General features: G+C 35.5%; 1 protein-coding gene across 1 annotated transcript; it reads right to left on the bottom strand.

Annotated features, from left to right (window-relative positions):
• Positions 1-1,015: 1,015 nt before the first annotated feature.
• Positions 1,016-5,394, bottom strand: LOC121944869 (probable E3 ubiquitin-protein ligase DTX3). The gene is made up of 3 exons (XM_042488807.1): positions 4,499-5,394; positions 2,330-2,547; positions 1,016-1,138 (listed from the first exon to the last, which is right to left on the bottom strand). Exons 1-3 carry the CDS (start codon positions 5,366-5,368, stop codon positions 1,069-1,071), a joined length of 1,158 nt encoding a protein of 385 aa, XP_042344741.1. The 5' UTR covers positions 5,369-5,394; the 3' UTR covers positions 1,016-1,068.
• Positions 5,395-17,500: the final 12,106 nt, after the last annotated feature.

Here is a 17,500-nt window from a genome sequence, read left to right as displayed (position 1 = left end):
TGATACTCACTGAGCCACCTACTGGCGACAGGAAGTAAGCCTTGTAACACAACTATCCTTTGATTTACATGAAATTGACATGGTTTGGTCTACAAATGATGTAGAACAAGGTAACGGAGATTTTGTGTGTGGCCTCCAGCGCCACATAGTGGCCGCAGGAAGTACTACACCATGTGAAATATCTCACTCAAGGGTTTAAACTCTTTGTGTACTTTTTTTCCGACTTTCACTGAAATGGACGATTGCGTCACTCTGAGTCCTGCCAGTAGCCCCAACTTGCATAGGGGTGCGAGGGCCTGTTCATCGCTGCTTGCAGCTTTAATTTTTATTATTATTATCATAACATCAACGTATATTAAAGTCAGGATTCCTACATATTTTCATGGGAAAAAATTCAAAACTTTTCCATGACTTTTCAAGGAGCAATTATAATATTTCCATAATCATTAACAATATATATCACTAAAATAGCTCTATCCAAGAAATATAGTGTAACTTAAATTAGTAGTGGTGCATAGTATAGGAATGATAACTCTGAGATTCATGACCCCACATGTTAAATCACAGTTGGTTTTCTCTCAGTCAAACAGGCCAGATTCAACTATTCTATTCTTCTAACATAGTTGTAGCTGGTGTAGAGCTGGAGAGAGGCAGAATGTGGAGAGAGATGGTAAACCAAACATCACAATAAGCGCATATTAGAGCTTCTTTACACCAACAGCTACAGAAAATACATTTGCTGTTATATAACATTATATTAAAGGTTACCATTGCAGGATTACTAAACCATTTTCTTCAACACAACAGCATTCCATGATTTTACCAAAACTTTATAGGATCTTACTGATTCCATGACTTTCCCAGACATGGAAAATAACAAGATTGTTGAATTCCATGATTTTTCCATGTTTTCCATGACTGTGCAAGCCCTGTAGAATGACATTATTTATTTCTCCTGGTTCATAGTTTTCTGTGCCATATTCCCCTCTCCCCATTTTTTTTTTTCGTAAAATAATTCAGTATGTCCTTACAATTCTATATTCATGTGTTGACAAACCTTAAAGTGACTCATTCGATCCCCTTGGCTTTCAGTTCATCTTGAACTCGGCTGAGATAATAAGGATCTGGATATGCATAGCTGCAAACACAATAACAGAAATTCAGTGATTTCATATGGACAGTGTCTGAACATGCAGTGAGTTATAGTGATGTGCATTAACCCTATATTGTTCTCCCTGTGAAATCATATCAGATTTCTGCACTGATAATTACATTTAGGTCACATTAAGCATTCTTGCCATAAATACAAAGATACAGTGGTGTAATGTAAGTACATTTACTCAAATAATGTACTTAAGTATGAATTTAAAGGTATTTGTACTTTACTTGAGTATTTTATTTTATTCCACTCCATATTGTACTTTTTACTTCACTAAACTGATCTGACAGCTTTAGTTATTTTACAAATTAAGATTTTTTTTCTTGAAAAATATAAGAAGGATTTATAAAATACAATGTATAATAATATGATGTTATTATAAATAAAACTACCAAACAGTTTATACAAGTACTGCTCCTATAATTAGTTGATAAGCCAATCAGTCAGTTCCTGGAAAATTAATTGCCAACTATTTTGATAAACATTTGAGTCATTTTCTAATTTTTTTTGTAATAATTTTGAGTTTTGGGGTTTTTTTTTTTTTTTTTTTTATATTAAATAGTACTGAGGTTTTTGGATGTTATAATATTGCATTTTTTTATGGCATGTTTTTTTTTCTCCTTATACTTTTTTAGGGTTAAGGGTGTTTTTTTTAAAAAAATATTTTGTTAGTTTTTTTGTATTTTTTTCTTTTTTATATATATAATTCAATTTTTATGGTGTTAAAAATGACCCTAAAATCAAAATAATTTTGAGTTTTTTTGTGTGTTTTTTTTAGTTATGTGTTGTTTTCTTCTGTTTTCTTTCTGTACTGTGTACTTTTACTTTTAGTACTTTAGTACATTTTCCTGATTATATTTTCTTATTTTAAAGTGTAATTTCCAATGCAGGACTTTAAGTGTATTTTCACAGGGTGGTATTAGTACTTTTAATTAAGTAAAGGATGTAATGGATCGGAATACCACTGGATACACACACACACACACACACACACACACACACACACATATATATATATATATATATATATATATATAAATGAATGAATGCCGTGTTTTTATTTCGCACAATACATTGTTTGTGTGATTACATCAGAGGCCCACTCTGTATATTTAGCAGTACATAAATACACATCACTTCAATGTAATGTAGCTAAATAAAAGTGCTTACTGAGTAGGTCCTCCATGTGTGGCAGTTTTGTGGTGAATATCGTTCCATGTGACCACGTTGTTTCTGCCGCTGGTGGTTGAGCGACCGACAGTGAAGATGACTCTCTGATTGAAGGCTCTCCTCAGCAGTTTCAGGGTCCGTCTGCCTTCAGGGGAGTCTGGCAGGTAGGCTGTGCGGGACACGCCTTCATACGGCTGCCCGGGGTTAGGATGCTCCCGCTGCAGACACACAGGAGGCAGCTTTAAGTAGTAAGGTAGACTGACTACCTCTCACTGGCTGAATTTCTTAAAACATCTCAGACTGTTCATCATTTGGAGGTGATTTTTTTATTTAGAGGTTATGATGCAGTGGTAGAGATGCACAACAATATCGGCGCACCATCGCTAACAGCAGATAATGGCTTTAAAATGAATTATTGGCCCGAAATGAGCATTTCTGCCAATATGACGGGTTGAAATGATGGTGCTAGCATTATGGGACTTTAATGAGTATAGCATAATATGTTAATTCCACTACCGGAGAGACTTGATGTTCTCTGCAGTTAGGGGGAACAACATGAGTGCATATATTCACATGGGAAATCTACCAAAAATATGGACAGATCAGATACTGGCAAAAAAGCCAACAATGTGCATCTCATTGCAATGATTTAACTGGTCTGGCCCACTTGAGATCATATTGGGCTGTATGTGGCCCAGGAACTAAAGTGAGTCTGACACCCCTGGACTGGATCCTCTGACTGTCCAGTCATGTAAGAGTCTCACTGGGATGCTTCTGGTGGTTCCAGTTGATCCCTCCTGATACTCCCCTGTTATCATGTGAAATAAGTTCCATTCATCAGTGATGAGGCAGCTCCACTCTCTGATGTCCTCTGTCAGCTGCAGCTGGGAGCTCCTGGAAGAGCTAGCAAGTGTCCCAAGTAGGGTTGCAACAGTATAAAGTTTTCATTGTACCATAACTGTCTCAGAAAATATTGGTATCTTGGTATCGTGGTATTAGAAAATATTTTAATAATAATTATTATTATTTTTACAGTAAAAAGAAGCTAATTTTTTTTTTAACTTTAAAAAGCTAGTGTCTGGGCTGCCTTAAAATTTTGAATTGAATGAATTTGAGAAAATGAGTTGAGGTAATTTTCCAATGATTCTACTTCAGTCAGCTTAAAAACTTAAGGTAGCCCTGACACTGACTTTTTAAAAATTAAAACAAGTAGTTTCTTTTTGCTGTGCATTAGTTACAATGTAATTATTACTGCAATTGCAACATGAAACAACTGTTTTAACCCTTTGGTTAAAAATAAACAACCACTGGTTTTCTTGCACTGCATTCAGACTCCGTTCATGTGCATTTAAACCTTTGAAACTTGAGACAATAGGTTTGATTTCTTTTGAAAACATGGCTAAAAAAAGGCAACAAGCAACTTAGCAAGAGATATTCCGTAAACTGCAATACATTAGGAAAAAATGACCTGAAAATTAGCTTTAAGAGAGAGAAATAGAGAAAAAATCATTAGAAATAATAATAATAAAAATAAATTGTGGAAAAATGCCCATTATTATTACACAGTAATATACTATTGTATCTATATATTTAATATTTTTTTTTTTTTTATAATTTGTTTTTTTAGTTATCAATAATTTTTTTTTGTTGCAACTCTTAGCTTTTAACCTCTTCCCATGTTTTTAAAGAAATCAAGACAACTTGCTCAGTTTTAAGAGTTAATAAGAGAAAAAAAAAGAAAAGAAAAAGAAAAGTGTCCCATTTCAAAATGACTTTAAAAGAAGCAATTCTATACCCCAACAACTATTTGTATTGTTTTCTTTTCTTTATAAATTTCAGATAACTGTCTTGTAACTCGTAGCTTGTAACGTCTTCCTGTGTTTTTGAAAGAAAACAAGCCAACTTGCTCAGGTTTCAAAGGGTTAACGGCACCATGTGTAAAAAAATGTTCCCTTTCAAAATAACTTAAAAAAAGGCGCAATTCTCGATCCAGATACACTTTTGTCATTACCTTAAATAAGCAAACATATATTATATAATAACTGTCAACTTTCATACCGCAGTGAGAAAAGGGTTAAAAGCAGTATACCGCTGCAACCCTAACTTTGAGTTCATTTACTGTTTCAAAGGTAGAAATTAAATAGCTCAGTGTTGTATCTGTAGTCTTACCTTTTGGATGCCACTTGGAATATAATAATGGATGATTATTGTTCCGTATTTCTCATATCCTGGTAAAGACGCAGAGCCTCTGCTGACGTCCATTTTGCCTCCCTCAGGCTGCGTCCCCTTCAGAGTGCCGTATAACTCTCCACACGTCGGGCACGCAGGCTTGTAGTCAAAAGCAGTTTTCAGACAGCTTCTGCAGAACGAGTGCTTGCACCGCAGAGTCTGTTTCTCTGCGCTGACCATCACTTCCATACAGATGACACATGTTTCTTCCTCAGGGTGTGTGCTGGGGGTGGATGGAGGACGTGGGGTCCTGCTGCTTGGAGCGCGTGCTGGACCTTTTTTCGCTGGACTCTTGCTTGAGCTCTGCATATTTTGTGACAGGAACTCTTTCAGTTTAGCGATGTGCACAAAAGGCCCGGTCACTGTGACCTCCGATCTGTTGTGGCTGGGGTTAAAGAGGAGGCTCGGAAATGTCCTCTGCAGGTCTCTGTGCGCTGTGGAGGGGACCGATGTGACCTGCAGGTCAGACGCAGTCCTCTGGTAGAATGTGACGAATCGCTGTCTGACGAATTCGCCACGAACAGGGCTGACAGACACATGTTTAGGTCTGAAAGTCACCCACACTGTGGTGCTAGGTTTACTGTGCACTGTTCTGAGGTCAGGCTGTGTTTCAATGACAAAACTGGTCCCTTGAATTTTCTTAAGTTCCTTCGAACATTTTTGATCAATGTAAGCCATAATAAGCCCAGATACCTCCACAGGTTTGATACTGGGTGAAGTGTCTCGCTGACTGGTTCGTCTCCGGCTGAGCGGACTGGAATGACGCCTCTCGGCTACTAATTTGGCCCGAAGGTTGTCCAGCTCCTCCATTGTTCCTCTCACGACATAGCAGGAAGCTTTTTTTCTCAGGGCGGTAAGGCTGAAGAATCTTTATTAATCTTCGCTGGTCTTTGTAAAGTGCTTCATCAATGATGACAGAGACATCTGTGATGAACTGCAACAAAACATGGCAGCTGAAGTTAGCTATTGGCCACATACTATACCTCCATCTAAATGCAGCATGCCACATACTTTAAAACTTCAAATAAAACTTCAAATAAAAGTCTGGTCCCAATTAAAACGACACATTTTGACAAATAAAGGCCTGTCTCAATTAGAGGCTCGATCTGGTTACCATGCAGTTAATTTTTATACAAGTTCTTTGGATGTATAAAACTGGGTTAATGGCTACCTGCTGAAGATCACCCATACAATATGTACATATGTTTAAAATGTTATCAATATGGACATGCTACAGACTTTGTTAGCTTGATAAGATTCTCAACAATCCAATCATTTAGTTCAATTTACTCCGTAAGCACCAAAGAGGACGGTATTATTGGCACAGTAAACAAGTAAAGTTTACTTGTTTACTGTGCCAATGTAGGATGTAGGAGACTACTATTTTTTAAAAAGCTACGGAAAATTGTCCCGTGAACAATATTGACATTTATATATTTCATAATTTTCCAGAATCAATATATTGTTTAAGCATTTTTTCCAGGTCATATCTTGCTTTTATTTTTTTTTTTTTTGTGTGTGTGTGTGTGTGTGTGTGTGTTTTGTTCTATTGTGTTTTTTTTTCTTCACAGATTTCTTGTGAACATCTGGGTCATTTCTTTTTTGTTGCTTATGACCTTTTTTTCACAAAAAAAAAAATAAAATAAATAAACAGTAAAGCCAGTTTTTTTAGCAGGGTATCTTAAAACTGTCGGCCCACTTCAGTCTGAATACAGAGTTCACTAGTTTTATTTTCAGTCTATTATTTACACTAACAGTACATTTCAGAAGCCTTTCACAAGCATTTTAAACGTTTAAAGTCAGCAAATTGGTTTGGTTTTTTTTTTAAAAAATTTTTTTTTTTATATATAAAAAAAAACAATGACAAACTCAACAAGAAATGTCCCCCAAATTACAATATAGATATACACTTTATTTAATCAGAGAGTCATACTGAGATCAAGATCTTATCTACGAGTGAAATCTGCTATAAATTATTAAATAGTAAAATGACCTAGAAATTAGTGATGAGGGGAAAGGGGTAGAGTTAAAGAGCTATCTAAATACTTGGGGCAAATGTCCACTCTATATATAAACTATATTATTATGTAATATATAACTATATTTTTTTTATAACTATATATTTTTGCACTTTTTTTCAGGTCGTTTGCTTGTTTTAATGTTTTTGCTCTTTTTTTCTGCTTATTTTCCGGATATTTTCTTGTACCTTTTACTTATTTCTTCAAATATTCAGGCCAAACGTTAAACGGCCAATTAACTTCTTCCCATGTATTGCTTCTCTTCTCTTATCCTTTCCCTTTCCCCTTCTCCTTGTATATATATATATATATATATATATATATATATATATATATAAAATCATCTGACTTTCTTACATTTGAATTTCTTGTTTTTTATTTATTTATTTTTTCAATAAAAGAAGTTAATCTATGAAAAATATGTTTTGTAAACTTGTTTGCTGAACATGTATGACAACCTACCCTTTGGAGTATTTTTTTTTATTTTGTCAAGCAATGTTTTCTATATATTGGTAACAGAAATTCTATTTTCACCCCTATACATTTTTCAGTTGTACGCTAACTTTGAAAAATGACACGTGTATATTATGGGATGTGTTTGATGAGCAACAGAAAAATGTATGAGGCTCATGGTTTTCATTTGGATTGACGAGCTTTTATTTTAAAGGTCAAACGCCAAAACCGGAAATCTTACTTTTCAGATTTCCTGCAAACTGTAGCACTTTTCACCTTAAAGTCTAATCTTCTCCCTGAAGAAAATAGAACATATCATAGTAATTTGCTTCTGTGACTGAATCAATTAAAAAGAGATCAATTCACAGAAACGTTTTTATGTATTTTCCAGAGAAACAACGACAGCAGCAGTGAGCTCACTAACCGACTCGTAAAACCAAACTTGACCGACCATAATACATACTCTGCTGCTCCTGCCGCATCTCACCTTCCTTCAGCCTGGTTAAGTCTGTTTCTAAATGTGGGCTAAATATGTGAAACTTACCTCCATTCTGCAGAGCTCCTGTGAAGCTGCAGCAGCACCGCGTTAAGTCTGTGAACACCGAGAGGAGCTGCGATTAACTTTCACTTTCAGGTTCATGTTGTCCCCAGAGCTCATCGCCTGTCTGTTAGCGCCTCCATCGGTGATCAGGGAATAACAGACACCAGGAAAACCAATACAGAAGATTATTATTATTTTAAATTAATAATAATAATAATAATCATTCGATAGAAACTAGACAAAAGATTTACCCCCAAAAAAAGAAAAGAAAAGAAAACGTATGTCAGTGTAGGTTTTGAGAAGTGATTGACCCTTTGAAAACTGAGCAAACTGGTTTGATTTATTTGAAACGTGGGGAATGCAATGAGCAACTTGCGAGACGTGTCCTCCTCAGGATAATTGCCTGAAAATACACCCCCCCCACCCCCCAAAAAAATCAAAAATAAATGATAAGTATATGTATGTGTGTGTGTGTGTGTGTGTGTGTGTGTTTGTAAACATAAATTTAAATATCTATATTATTTTTATCTGCATGTTATATGTTATTGTTATTTATAGAATTATTATATATCTATATTATATAAGTAATTTTCTTATCACTTAAAAAAAAAGAAGGTAAACCAATTTGGTCAGGTTTTAAGGATTAAATACAAGATGCTAAATCTGCTAATCTAAATTCCTAAATTCAGATATTGAGATGAAAACGACTTCTGAGAGGTGAGGCTGAAGTTTCCGAGCAGCACGTGAAGGCAGCACCCTGCTCGTGTTGCAGTACCACTGTTTGTCTAGCAGGTGTCAGTGCAGCTCCACACACCGATGCTCCTGACTTTCAGTGTGCTCGTGCATCCTCAGCAGTCTCGCTGCCGGCCACCATGTGACCGTCCCGGCACACCAACAGCTGGCTCATCAGTCAGGGTCATTGTGTTACTGCACACTGTGTCTGCTCGGTATTGTCACACTGCAGACTCATTAATGTGACTCTCAGCAGGCAGAGGACAGGCTGCGGGGAGCTGCCGGCTCCTGGACGGAGGCTGTCTTGCTGCTGTCTCTCCGCCACCGGCAGCTTTTCATCAGTCCAGCCGAGAGAGACTCCCGGACATCCCAGCACAGTATGTACGGACAGAGGACAGCAGCCGCATACAACAGATGGTTGGACCAGATATTGAAGTTTTAGAATTGTTGTCATTTGCTTCTGATGCTGTTTATAGGCCTAACAGTGAAGTATAACCTGTAATATGTGCAGTATAGATTTTTGAACATTATTGGCAAAATTGTTCTTGTCTTTAAGCAGCATCTGTTCTGCTTTGACTGATTTAAGGCTAAGTTAAAATGTATCTATTTTTAGGCATAAATATGTTAAATAAATGTAAATAAATTATTTTTTTTCTGCTTTTTTAAAAATGTATTTTTATGGGAAATTATTATTGGTAGGCAAATGAAATTTATTTGTGCAAAAACTGAACGTGATAGGCTATTATTGTAGCACTTCAGCAATTTGTCTTTAAAGACTAAAAGGCTAAAATAAATACATTTAAAAAACAATCAAACATTACAATTTGTTTTTAAAGAAGTAATTTAAATAAATGGATCTTGTACAATTTTAATTAAAAATGTCCTTTGCTCCTTATTTATCAAAATTTTCCACTTTTCGCATTTTTAAAAAATTTTTTTTAACACGTTCTAACAACTGGCGGAGGACAAAAAAAAAAAAAAGGAGGCTATGACCTGAATTTGTTGCCCTCGTGTCTCCACCTGTTTCCCCCCTCAGTCTCGCGCTAAAGCTTTACCAGTAGTGAAAGTATCACGCGGGTCGGATGGCCGAGCTTCAGACATCTGTCAGATTCAGCCAATAGATCCTACATTAGTCATAATGAAAAGGGCGCAGTGTAGCACGGATTAAATCCAGTTCCTAATCTGATCACAGGACTCAGGTGGAAGCAAAACAACGCCTCCAAAGCGTCATGGATAGCAGGCAAAAAGATCCTCGTGACACCTTTAAACAGGCACGATCACCAGGAGAAAACAACTGATTTCATTAGATTTCAGCTGTTTTTAATTAAAATGTGCTGAATTACAGTACAGCTACAAGCCTTTGTTTGAGCTGTGCGGCCGGTGGCTGACACCGTGTCAGAGCTGTCTGTCAGACATCATTATCATCATCATCATCATCGTCATCATTATCCTCTCAGCTGAAGGTCAAGCTCCGTGTCTGTGCTCTGCTGTCCCATGAAAACCGTGTATGTCCAGCTTTGGTAATTTTTTATTTGAATATTACGGCCGTGTGTGGAGAATAATTCCTGACATTTACAACCCAGGGTTTTTTGAGAACAAAAAAGAATAACAATAAAATAAAACTTAAAAAAAATCACAATCCTCCAGTTCAAAACGAAATTGTTATGCTGGGAAAAAAAAACAACTAATTTCATTGTGGATTTGTCTCGTTCATTTCTCCATGCAGATGTATGGAGTGCTTCACACGTGATGCTACTTTGAGCTGCAGATGAGGGCGCAATCAAGTATTATTATTTAACATATCACATTCATATAGTCCTACAGTTGTATAAGTTATTATGTTTCATGGTATACATATGTATTTTACATTCAGCTAGATTTACCAGTGTTAGATGTAGGCTTCTGAAGAGTTTATTTAATTATTATTATTATTATTATTATTATTATTATTATTATTATTATTATTATGTATAACACAAATATCATGTCACTATCTAAACCAAACAGAAGTTTAATTTTTACCAGTTGATTTGTAGTATTTTTTTTAAATGTCAGTAATTATAGATAGCACATCCATACTTATTGTGGTATTCATTTGACCTTTATCTTTGAATAAAGCATAAAGCAGTGTTTTTTGGCCTTTGGTCTCTCTCTCAGCTGATCGCTGCTTAGCAGTTTTAAATGATGTAAGTCCAAGTTTTTATACAAAATTGATTTATTACGTATTATTTACATCGCCTTATCATATCTGTTGTAGAGCCTTCAGGCTGCGTAGAATTTGATTCAAAGCTATTTAACTCATCATTATTTCATTTCTAAAATTCAGCAATATATCTGTGCAGAGCCTTGTTTATTTTGTCTTGTCATGTGACCTGGTTGTTGTAGTACCGTGTTATTATTATTGATCAGGGCTCAGCGGTGTGTGTGCACACTTTTTGACTGGGGCTAAGTGGGGCACTGACTTATTCAGGAGGGGCATTAAGTATGTGCGCACACACACGCACGCGCGCGCGCGCACACACACACACACACACACATGCACACACACACACACACACACACATGCAGTATTAAATTTACCATTTCTGTCTCCACTACTCATATCTGCTTTAAGTTAACATTAAAGTATCTGTATTTCATTCCTGTTTGAACCTTTAAACAGATTTAACAATCACAACACAACAGAGTGGCACCATCCACACACACACATATATATATATATGTGTATATATATATATATATATATATATATATATTACAAAAGCTTCCATTTGTGAAGTCCTAAGAATGATTATTTTTTTCAATACACAGATAACTAAACTGGTTGAACTAGTTTTTTTTTTTTTATCACATTAGGAAAATGAATGATTCCTTTGTTCCTTTCGTAAGCGGCTGCAGCATAAAAGAAGCGTAACACATGAAGGAAAGAACACAATACAAATCACTGTCTGCTGTTAGCTCACTGGTCCCCACTGAATAAAAATCAGAGCGCAAAATTACATGGCATATAATCCAGTTATTCAAAAGCAATTATTGGCCTGTTATGGATGAGATGTTTCACCATTGTTTAATAAAGAAAACCTGCTTTATATCTATCTATCTATCTATCTACATAAAATAACCACTGTCATTACTTTTAATAAAACACACCATCCAAATGCATGGGTTTCTTTAAAAAAAGAGAACATTTTTAGGGAAAAATTATATTAAATTAAAAAAAAGCCAATTATTGTTTTATTTTTTCTATTTAAAAAAACTGGCTAAAATTTAAACAAAAAGCAAAACAAAGAAAAAAGCAAAACAAACAAACAAACAAAAAAAGCCAAACATTAAAAAGAAAAAAAAAAGGAAATGAAAAAAATCACACGTTTGAAGGAAAACATACAAGAGTTGCAATGATGTAATGGTTTCAAGGTATACTGTGGTATAAACATTAATGGTACATTTGCTTATGTAACGTACTAAAAAAGATACACAACCTGACCCATCTCCTTTCCTCCCCAACTGCCTGTCAGACTTTTTTTTATACCTACTTCCATTTAAAAAAAGGTTTTAAGTTTCAGTTAATATTTGATGGACCAAAACAAACTTCAGTTTTAATTCCATTAAGAATAATTGTATCTAGTAATGATAACAGTAATTGTGAAATGATGTGGAACCGTGATATTTTGCGGAGACGATTATAATATAGATATATGATGTTCACTGGCAAGAAATCGAGAAAAGAGAGAGATTTTTAAGATTAATTAATTGATATTATTAAATTATAGTTTCAAAGGGACAAAGAAAAATAAAACAAAAAAAATATGAATCAGTCACACACATTTCAAACAAGGACCAATTACTGTTTTTCTTTATTATTATTATTATTATTATTATTATTTTACGTGTTCTACATTATTAGGTTTGTAGGTTATATATGTCTCAACTGATATGTGTTGGCATGTTTAACTCTTTACATTATTGATTTAAACACAACTCCAGCATCAGTTGTTTTCATGTTTTGAAATAATAAAAGAAAACTTTTTTTTTTTTTTTTTTTTACATTTCCTCCCTGTATGTTGGGCTCAGGTCCAACTCAAACATGTTGCTGTATGATTAAAACAGGATACTGTATCAAACAATATTCTCTGTTGCTCATGCCTCTGTCAGTCTAGTTGTTTTGTTTTTTTGGTGAGCCGCAGCAGAGACAGGCGGACTAACAGGCGTCAGCCATTATTCTGAAGTGTGGCTGTGCTCTTTCACTCGGAGCTGCTCATTAACTCATATTCATAGAGCGCTAATTGATGTTGTATGGGTGTTTGTTTGCAGTGTGGGCTGCGTGAGTGCTTGTGCATGCTTTTCAAACTTGGTGCCCTCCCACCAAACCACATGGCAGAGCTGCACTCACAAATCAGGAGGTGATATGTTTTATGGCAGAGGATGATCCAGATATGATGCGTGAGGTGACGCTCAGCGCCTCCTGGACCCCAACGCTGGACAGCCTGGATGTGCTGAGCATCTGTCCTCTGAGAGACATAAACTCCTGTCACTTGTTTGACATTCTCTGTGATAAACTGATGCAGGTGGTACAATGGTTTAGGACATTACTGGATTGAACTGGGATCACATTTAGTCATCCACTATTTGCTGTCAAACATAATGTCAGTCTTATTTTAAATTTAATCTTAATAGTTATTTTTAAAGGTATTGGGGATGTTGTGTGTGTGATACACTTTTTTGTCAGCTTTCATCGGGTTATCTAGTGTGTAGGATTTAGGGGGATATATTGGCAGATATACAATATAATATTCATAACTATATTTTCAGTAGTTTGTAATTACCTGAAAATACCATAAAACCTGAAATAAAGCCTAGTCCCAATTAGATGCCCAGTCGCTTTTACTAGCCCGGTGTGGCTACACATTTTGAAAAATAAAGGCCTGTATCAATTAGAGGCTCGGTTATCATGCAGTTAATTTTTATACTTTCGATGTATAAAACCGTGTTGCTGGCTCCCTGCCGGAGATAATGTTAGTTAGCTTCTTAGATCACGTATACAAATAGAAATGTTTAAAGTTTTGTCAATATGGACATGCAACTCGCATGGTTAGCTCTGTAACATTCTCCACAATTCACTCATTCAGTTATTTTAACTGAAACCATGAGCACCTAACACCTGAAACACACTGCCTGTGTGCCTGAGTGTTGCAGAACCTGTTTCTCAAAAAAAAAAAAAATAAATAAAAATCATGCCTGTGTAAACAGTTTAGAACAGCCACACTGCCTGCATGAGAAGCGCTGGTCAGACATCTAAACGGTGGCTCCCATTTTTTTTTCCGCCTGCTGTACGCAGTTGTCAGCAGAAACGGACGGTGAAGATGGCCTTTTGATAATTGTACTGACTCACCTTTTATTACAGTTTCAATGTCTTTATCTGCCACAGAGAGGAAATACAACCTTATCTGTTTTACTCAACGTTCCTGCTTTCGTTTCAAAATAAAAGTTCTCTAACAAGGTCTCTGTGGACAGAATCCCATCAGTTGTTGACACAAGGCATTTTATTGTGAAAATTTGCAGGACCGTGTTGCTTACAATGCAGGAGTTGCATGACTTCATAAATGAGATCAATCAAATTTTCAGAAAATTTTCTAACCCCTTTTTCTGTTTTTCTTAAGGCCCTTTGATGAAGTCTGTTTGCATTGATACGCCCTCATATTTTGAACATTCTGCACTCCTTAATGCCATTCAATTCAACTTTATCTCGGACTAAAGAGAGTCTAGGTAGGTGAGTTATGTATACAATGTCGATTGGTTTTGGGAAATTAAGGGACCTAATTAGTGCACAAAAACATTAGGGAGATTATCTTTATCCCCTTAATATCCAATTTCCCCCTTTAATTTCCCCTTAAGTATCTTTAATGCTATTATAATAAACATATTCAGTATTGTCTGGAGAAGTTCTCTCTGCTGTATCTTAATGTTCCAGCTCTTCATTGAAGCTCTGATGTTCACACTGAGCTAGATATTCAAACCTGAGTCCATTTTTTTTATTTTTTATTTTGTTACTTTTAATCCAAACCATATCATCAAGTGGAAATTTTTGACATATTTTCCCCAAAATTCCACCTGGCATATATAGTATATTTAAAAACTTTTGATCTTCACAAAAATTAAAAGGTTGGGATTTGTTTTTGGACTGCCCATAAATTCAGGGTTTTTTTCATAGGGAAAAATGTAGATTATTGACATTCAGACTTACAGTAAGAGGAAAAACATCCCTTATACTGTGTGATCACATCTTGAGACTGTGTGTGAAAGATAATAATTATATGCCTTACTGTCCCATAAACACTGGATATATTAAGCACAACACAGCGTGACCTGCTGAAGCTTTTGCATTGGGCCAAGATGTGAAGCTGATAGAGGTCATATTGAGCAGAACTCTGCAGTAGGAAGTGGAGCAGTGAAAGTTGTGCGGGCCAAGCGGGTTGACCTCATTTCCCTAAACAGAGCCTCACTGGAAGTTAGCAGCTCAGAGATCGCCACTTGTCTTGTTAATGAGAAAAACATGATGTTAATTAACACTGGTTCAATAACGGCAGGCAGAAATAAACAGCTTCTGTCTGGCTTGTTGTTCTAATGAAGCAGTGACCAGCCACACAGTCACAGCCTGGTCTAACAGAAATACTTGAAAGGACGACGACCTCTTGACACAGCATTATGTAGTGATGACACGTAATGTGTTAAAAATGCGTGTCAATTAGGATTCTTTTTTTGTTTTGCGGTGGACACTTGAATTCCGTGCATGAACATCTTGACACATTAAGTAGTATAGAGAGTGCCAAAGGGTGGAGAGGAGGTGGACAGATCAAACACACACAGAACTTTCACCTACGAGACTGCTGTTTGTGTCCCGTGGGAAACCATAAGTCTACGTTTAATTTTTTTAGGTTTACCTGATCGGTCAAGAATAAATTATCTTAATGAGTCAGGTCGGTTATTATTCCTTGATTCACTTCACTAAATAAATTTAAAACATAATAGAACTATGAAATAAAAATACATTGCATTGAATGTACTATATAAATTATTTATGTAAAACACATGTCTACACGTGTCCATATAACGCAGAAACAGATACATCAGTACATGTATGCACATATCACTCCTCCCCCCAATGACAATTTAAAAAAAAACAAACAAAAAAAAAACCTGAGAAAAACATTAATTAGAAAGTGAATCAAAATAATAAAACGACCTGACTCATTAAGATAATTTATTCTTGACCGATCAGGTAAACCTAAAAAAATTAAACTTTAGACTTATGGTTTCCCATAAAACACAAACAGCATCTCGTAGGTGAAAGTTCTGTGTGTGTTTGATCTGTCCACCTCCTCTCCACCCTTTGGCACTCTAATATACTACTTAATGTAAATTCAAGATGTTCATGCAAAAAAATTCAAGTGTCCAAAAAAAAAAAAAAAAAAAAAAAAAATTGACACGCATTTTTAACACATTACGTGTCATCACTACAAATAATGCTGTGTCAAGAGGTCGTCGTCCTTTCAAGTATTTCTGTTAGACCAGGCTGTGACTGTGTGGCTGGTCACTGCTTCATTAGAACAACAAGCCAGACAGAAGCTGTTTATTTCTGCCTGCCGTTATTGAACCAGTGTTAATTAACATCATGTTTCTCATTAACAAGACAAGTGGCGATCTCTGAGCTGCTAATTCCAGTGAGGCTCTGTTTTAGGGAAATGAGGTCAACCCGCTTGGCCCGCACAACTTTCACTGCTCCACTTCCTACTGCAGAGTTCTGCTCAATATGACCTCTATCAGCTTCAAATCTTGGCCAATGCAAAAGCTTCAGCAGGTCACGCTGTGTTGTGCTTAATATATCCAGTGTTTATGGGAAAAAAGTAAGGCATATAATTATTATCTTTCACACATTAAAAATCACACAGTATAAGGGATTTTTTTCCTTTACTGTAAGTCTGAATGTCAATAATCTACATTTTTCCCTATGAAAAAAAAACCCTGAATTTATGGGCATCCAAAAACAAAATAAACTAAACCTAAAAAAAAATTTTTGTGAAATCAAATTATTTTTTTTAAAATATACTATATATGCCATAAAAATTTTTGGGGAAAATATTCAAAAATTTCCACTTGATGATATGGTTTGGATTAAAAGTAAAAAAAATAAAAAAAAAAAAAATGGACTCAGGTTTGAATATCTAGCTCAAAAACATCAGAGCTTCAATAAGAGCATGGAACATTAAGATACAGCAAGAGAACTTCTCCAGACAATACTGAATATTTTATTATAATAGCATTAAAGAAAAACTTAAGGGGAAATTAAAAGGGGGAAATTGGATATTAAGGGGATAAAGATAATCTCCCTAATGTTTTTGTGCACTAATTAGGTCCCTTAATTTCCCAAAACCAATCGACATTGTATACATAACTCACCTACCTAGACTCTCTTTAGTCCGAATAAAGTTGAATTGAATGGCATTAAGGAGTGCAGAAAAAAAAAAAAATATGAGGGCGTATCAATGCAAAACAGACTTCATATAAAGGGCCTTAAAAAAACAAAAAAAGGGGTTAAAAAAATTTTCTAAAAAAATTTGATTGATCTCATTTATGAAGTCATGCAACTAATATGCATTGTAAATAACACGGTCCTGCAAATTTTCACAATAAAAAATGCCTTGTGTCAACAACTGATGGGATTCTGTCCACAGAGACCTTGTTAGAGAACTTTTATTTTGAAACGAAAAAGGAACGTTGAGTAAAACAGATAAGGTTGTATTTCCTCTCTGTGGCAGATAAAGACATTGAAACTGTAATAAAAGGTGAGTCAGTAAATTATCAAAAGGCCATCTTCACCGTCCGTTTCTGCTATAAAAAACTGCGTACAGCAGGCGGAAAAAATGGGAGCCACCGTTTAGATGTCTGACCAGCGCTTCTCATGCAGGCAGTGTGGCTGTTCTAAACTATTTACACAAATGATTTTTATTATATTTATAATTTTTTTTTGAGAAACAGGTTCTGCAACACTCAGGCACACAGGCAGTGTATTTTCAGGTGTTAGGTGCTCATGGTTTCATTAAAACAAAAATAATAATTAAAAAATGAGTGAATTGTGGAGAATTTTACAGAGCTAAAATGCGAGTTGCATGTCCATATTGACAAAATTTTAAACATTTCTAT

The sequence above is a fragment of the Plectropomus leopardus genome, chromosome 6 (assembly GCF_008729295.1).
Source record: "Plectropomus leopardus isolate mb chromosome 6, YSFRI_Pleo_2.0, whole genome shotgun sequence".
NCBI lineage: Eukaryota > Metazoa > Chordata > Actinopteri > Perciformes > Serranidae > Plectropomus > Plectropomus leopardus.
This window is presented reverse-complemented; position numbering and strand designations above follow the sequence as displayed.

Excerpts from the sequence above, each read along its gene's own strand:
- LOC121944869 (XM_042488807.1), bottom strand. The coding sequence starts at position 5,368 with ATGGAGGAGCTGGACAACCTTCGGGCCAAATTAGTAGCCGAGAGGCGT. Across the intron at positions 2,548-4,498 it reads TTCCAAGTGGCATCCAAAAG|CGGGAGCATCCTAACCCCGG; the intron begins GTAAGACTACAG and ends GTGTGTCTGCAG. Across the intron at positions 1,139-2,329 it reads ACACATGGAGGACCTACTCA|CTATGCATATCCAGATCCTT; the intron begins GTAAGCACTTTT and ends TTGTGTTTGCAG.